The sequence below is a fragment of the Aplysia californica genome, unplaced genomic scaffold, assembly GCF_000002075.1.
Source record: "Aplysia californica isolate F4 #8 unplaced genomic scaffold, AplCal3.0 scaffold00012, whole genome shotgun sequence".
Classification (NCBI taxonomy): domain Eukaryota; kingdom Metazoa; phylum Mollusca; class Gastropoda; order Aplysiida; family Aplysiidae; genus Aplysia; species Aplysia californica.
Genome location: NW_004797282.1, coordinates 2,591,545 through 2,597,438, shown reverse-complemented (window position 1 = coordinate 2,597,438; position 5,894 = coordinate 2,591,545). Strand labels below are relative to the sequence as shown.

The following is a 5,894-nucleotide window of genomic DNA, read 5'->3' as shown; positions in this document are numbered from 1 at the left end:
CTCACTCTCTTTCTTTCTCACGCTCATACACATTCACTTAAAATCACAAACATAAAATCACCTCAATAAACCCCATTTAAATCCCCACCCTCCCTCAACCCAAAATTCCCAATAACCATAATAATCCCATTCTAACATACTACATGTTCACTATAACGCAACACAACACCACATCCTCTACGACACGACACACAACACACAGCACACCCAGTACCTCACAACACACAACACATCCACTACTCACAATACACAACACACGACACACCCACTTATTTACAACGCACAACACACCCGCTACCTCACAAGACACAACACATCCACTACGTCACAACACAAAACACACAGCACATCAACTACGTCACAACACACAGCACATCAACTACGTCACAACACACAACACACTCATTACCTCACAACACACAACACATGACACACAACACACCCACTACGACACGACACAACACACAGCACATCCACTATCTCACAACACACAACACACCCCGTACCTCACAACACACAACACACCTACTACCTCACAACACACAACACACAACACACAACACACAACACACCCACTACCTCAAAACACACAACACACACAGTACCTCAAAACACACAACACACAACACACAACACACCCACTACCTCAAAACACTCAACACACCTACTACCTCACAACACACAACACACAACACACCCCGTACCTCACAACACACAATACACACACTACCTCAAAACACACAACACATGACACTCACGTGGTATTGAGAACTTCTGGGGTCATCCTGCGAGTAAGTCTGACAGCGGTTAAGCACGTTCTGGGAAAAAAAAGAACCCGATACCAAAGTCAGAATAATCCGATAGATGAAAGAAAAGCAAATGCAAATAGAAACACATTAGAAAAACAACAACAACAACAACAACAACAACAACAACAACAACAACAACAACAACAACAACAACAACAACAACAACAACAACAATAACTATGAGGCATCGTGGTGGAATCAGGCTCTCGTCAATTTTTGGGCATGCAGAGTTATTGGTATCATCTTAAGCTTGTTCACTTGTCTTTATATAGATGAAAAAGAATATCCATTTATCTTGAATACAAGTCGAGATATTTGCTAAAGAAGGATGAGGAGGGTCACCTGTTTTCAGAGGTAAAATTAGTGAGAAAATGGTGGCTAAAGATCAGTTATTTACTTAGCTTATGAGTCCGTGGTAACAGATAATTAACATTTTTGTGTGCTTTTAATCAGCGTTTTCCAGAAAAATTCACACAGAAATGAGTTCTTTAATGGGCATGAAAGGTGTTGAGCCAAAAAACAAAAGTTTCTTCACTTTGATTATTTTGACGAGTGCCTGATTTCACCACGATGCCTCATAAATAAATAAAACCCAAAAAGCACAAAAACCCAAACAAAAAAACACAAAAAAAACAAACAACACAATCCAAATAAATAAACAAGTTTGAGCTCAAGGGATCTGGCAAAAGTACAAGAATACTGACATTCTAAAATGAACCCGAAAATGTTGCGGAGTACTACTGGGTTTGCATACGGTAATACTGCGTTTGAACGCACATAAAGCTCACTTTCTTAAAGGAATATTCGGTACATTTATGTATTCTAATATCTGTTACTATATAATATGTCTTTTTTTTTCAACATCACAATATATGAGAATCGAACAAAGGTATGCATAGAAACATAGAGCATGAAATCTTGTTGTTGTTGTTGTTGTTGTTGTTGTTCGTCTTCTTCTTCTTCTTCTTCTTCTTCTTCTTCTTCTTCTTCTTCTTCTTCTTCCTGTGGGTGGTTGGCGGGTGCTCTGGTGTGGTTTACTTTTTCTTTTCTATCAAACATCTATAGTCGTTGTCTCCCCTCCTTCTTTATTGTGTTTGTTACTCTCTTGTAACACCTCGAATCTGCGGCGCTATTGTGACCTTATTGTGTTGCAAGTGCTGTTAAACACTTACTAAAACTAAAACTTCTTCTTTTTCTTCTTCTTAACATTTTCATCATCCACATCATCATCAAATTTCAGGTAGGTACTCACCAGGCAGACATCAGGCAGATGTTGTATGAGTCCGAGGACGAAACAGCCGTAGATGTTGGAGTGTAGGGTAAGCACCTCCTCCCATCTGTGGACGCAGTGGCGGTCAAGGTAGTTACTTCTTGACGCATTGCTCACACGGCATAAACAATTAATACAATAGCGCAGATGAATATTTAATAAGAGTGCGGAATTTTCCGACCTTGTTTGTCAGTTCTAATCCGAACTAAGCTGGATACATCATCTCAACAGAAAGGCAGAGATACCCGATAAAGTGATATCCCAACACAGGAATCGTCGCCATGTCTTCATAAAATGTAACCACTACATCACAGACTCTGGACGGGCTTCTGTGACATGGTAAATGGTATGGGTTTAATGCCCCTATCAACACTACTAGGTTATTAAAGAGGCGGGGCCTCCTAGTCCGTCTCCGAAAGGACTGAGCCAAGTGGGAAATTCGTGTAAAGTGCTTTTCCCAAGGACACAACGTCGGACCGAGCTGAGGCTCGAACCCCCGAACCCGCAATCTCTTGATTACAAATCCGGTATCCTAACCACTAGGCTACCGACACCACTCGGGCTTCTGTGGTGTAGCGGTTAGGCACTTCGCTGTCGCATGGAAAAGATGCAAATTCTATTCCCGTGTGTGGTGAATTTTTATCAAGCTACTCTGTCTTTCTGGTGGTACATTGTATCCCTCTCATCCCGGGTTGGCCATGAGATCGCAGCAGCCTGCTTCTTAAATGATCAAACCAATTTTGTTTTGAGAGCAAAATTTCTACAATTCAATTTTTGTACAGACTCTTGTAAGATGTTCATATTATATATAAACTGTAAAGCGTATAGAGCTTGCTGTTGAGCACAGAAACGCGCAATACAAATAATGTTCTATAAAGATCTTATTGGCGTATGTTACATCATGTTCTTTCAAACAAAATTTCTTTCCTTGCGTAGCAGAAACATGCGTAGCAGAAACATACCTGTCATGGTTGACAACCGCGACCGCCACCTCTCTGTGCTTGTTCTGGATGACGTAATCATAAAATGCGATCCCTTCGTGGTTCTTCAGCAGCTTGGCGCCCATTGTGAGGAGAAGCGACACCGCAGACGTCTGGCCGTTCTTGGCGGCTACGTGCAGGGGCGTGTCCTGTGTGGAGAAGGAACAGTTTATAGTGCTGTCCAAAGTTAGTGGTGCAACTTATCCCCAAATATCTTTTTAACGGGTAAATCAATGTCACCCATACTTTGCACAGTAGTTTGTCTCAATTTGTATTAACTTAATCATGCTTTTCCACGACAGTTGAGGCTAGATTAAAAAAGCTTTTCTTCATTAATGTATATAAATTCAAATCTTCTTCACGCGGAAAATAGAATTGTTCACAGCACTTCCCGCTTCGCACACACATTTTGTTATACGCATATTATGGGTTACGTCACAGCTCACCAATGGTACCTTTCAGTGGCTAAACTAGTTACAAGAATAAATAAATAAATTTTATAGTGAACACATTTTTTGCACTAAAAGTTCTCAAAACATGCGTTAAATAAAGATAATATCGCGAATAGAAAAGAATGACGGACTTGCTTTTTAAAGCGACATTGTCCTATAGCGCGGTCAAAAATTCGTGGTGCAATTTATCCTCACATATCTTTATAACGGGTAAATCAATGTCACCCATGCTTTGCACAGCAGTTTGTCTCAGTGTGTCTTAACTTAACCATGCTTTTCCACAGCAGCTGAGGCTAGAATACGAACTTTTCTTAATACATTTGTGAGACAGCGTGGTGGAATCAGGCTCTCGTCAAAATATTCAAAGTGAAGAAACTTGCATTTTTGCTCAGGTTTGTGAATTTTTATCAATTTTTTTTTTTGCTCAACACCTTTCATGCCCATTAAAGAACTCATTTCTGTTTGGATTTTTCTGAAAAACACCAATTAGAGGCACAAAGAATGTAAATGTTCAGTTACCACGGACTCTTAAGCTAAGGAAATAACTAATCTTTGGCGGCCTTTTTCTCACTAATTTTATCTGTGAAAACAGGTGATCCCCACCTCCTTCATTTACAAATATCTTAACTTGTATTCAAGATAAATGTATATTTTTTTCATCCAAATAAAGACAAAGGAACGAGCTTTAAGATGAAACCAATAACTCTACATGCCAAAAAATTGACGAGAGCCTGATTCCACCACGCTGCCTCACATTTATATAAAATACTACAAATCTCCTTCACGCGGAAAATGGAATTGTTCACAGCACTTCCCCCTTCTCACACACATTTTGTTATACGCAAATGGGTTACGACACAGCTCACCAATTAATACTTTTTAGTGACAAAACTAGTTACAAGAAATTAATTTTTATAGTGAACACTTTTTTGCTCTAAAAGTTCTCAAAACATGCGTTCAGTAAAGATATTCCTCGAGAATAGAAAAGAATGACGGACTTTTAAAAGGAATATCGTCCTAGCTGTAAACCTTTTAAAAATCAATAGAAACCACCCATTGGGATTTTTTAATAAGTATTTATTAAAGAATTTTCTAGAACAAAATATTTATCTGTCAAAACTAATTGATACAAGTCACTGAGCAAAAGCTGGAGAGTTTATGTTCGACAGTTCAGGAGATATTTAACAATAAATTGCGCCACGAATTTTTGACCGCACTGTAGTGTGGAGGGGGAGGGGGAGGAGGAGAATATGTTTACTCACCCCGTCCACGTTGGCGACATCCCGGAGGTTGGAGTGCACGCTCAGCAACACCTTCATGGAGTGAGTCCAGCCCTGCTCCGCGGCATGGTGCAGTGCCGAGTTGTCCTCGTTATCTCTGGAAAAACCCACACCAAGCGATGAATCAATCAAATCTATACGTCAATTCCCAGAAAAACGTAATATGCCCAAAACAATTTTTACAAGGCAGAAAAAAAAAAAAAAAATAACGTGTTGTGTGAGTTTCAACTTTAACCAAAATGTGGTCTGTCTGAATATTTTATGTCCGTATTCATTGACCGATGTAACCGTTGTCTGATTTGCTGAGGTATATAGTAATTGAATAAAAAAAAATTTGTCCTTACAATATCAACATGTAACTAGGTCCCAACGTATATTTTCAAAAGCACAAAAACTTCTTTTATTTTAATTGTACCAAGGTTGAAAGACACGCAATAAAAAGGCCTTTCTCCCCTGTATAAAAACGCTAGTTGACCTAATTACGCATAATATACGTTTTTTTGTCATAAGACTGCAGAATAAAACAGTTCTTCTTCTTACGCATAGTAGTAGAGCTAGGGGTAAATGAAGACATGGACGGACAACATTAAGACATGGACTGGCGTGGCTACGGCAGAATGTGAAACGGCAGCTGGTGACTGTGAGGGCTGGAGGGTCATTACACGTCAACCTCTGAGTCAGAGATGGCACTCCAAGGTATTCAGGGTATTTCTACGCAGTGACCAGCGTGCATTATAAACAGTTCGATAGTACTGTGAGTTATCTTTTGTGGCTTCTCTTATCATCAAAACCAGGAGGTTTTTGTGTATTAATATATTTTTGAAAAATATAAAACGAAACTAGAGAATAACAAAGCTATAAAAAATCCCAACAACCCAGAAAATATAAAAAGCCAAAAACTAAACAAAATACCACCATCACAACACCAATACCACCACCACCACCAACAGCAACATCAACAATAACGACAACAACAACAATAACAACAGCAACAACAACAACAATTACAACGACGACGACGACAAGAAGAAGAAGAGGAAGAGGAAGAGGAAGAGGAAGAGGAGGAGGAGGAGGAGGAGGTGGAGGAGGAGGAGAAGGAGGAG

General features: G+C 39.6%; 1 protein-coding gene across 1 annotated transcript in view; it reads right to left on the bottom strand.

The window, feature by feature from the left end:
- LOC101859749 (transient receptor potential cation channel subfamily A member 1) overlaps window positions 1-5,894 on the bottom strand; it is a gene marked incomplete in the record, with an annotated part of 51,425 nt that overhangs the window by 12,668 nt on the left and 32,863 nt on the right. The window contains 4 exon segments of the mRNA XM_035970528.1: window positions 766-818; window positions 2,062-2,146; window positions 3,042-3,208; window positions 4,774-4,888. Of these exon segments, the coding sequence (XP_035826421.1) occupies window positions 766-818; window positions 2,062-2,146; window positions 3,042-3,208; window positions 4,774-4,888 (420 nt within the window).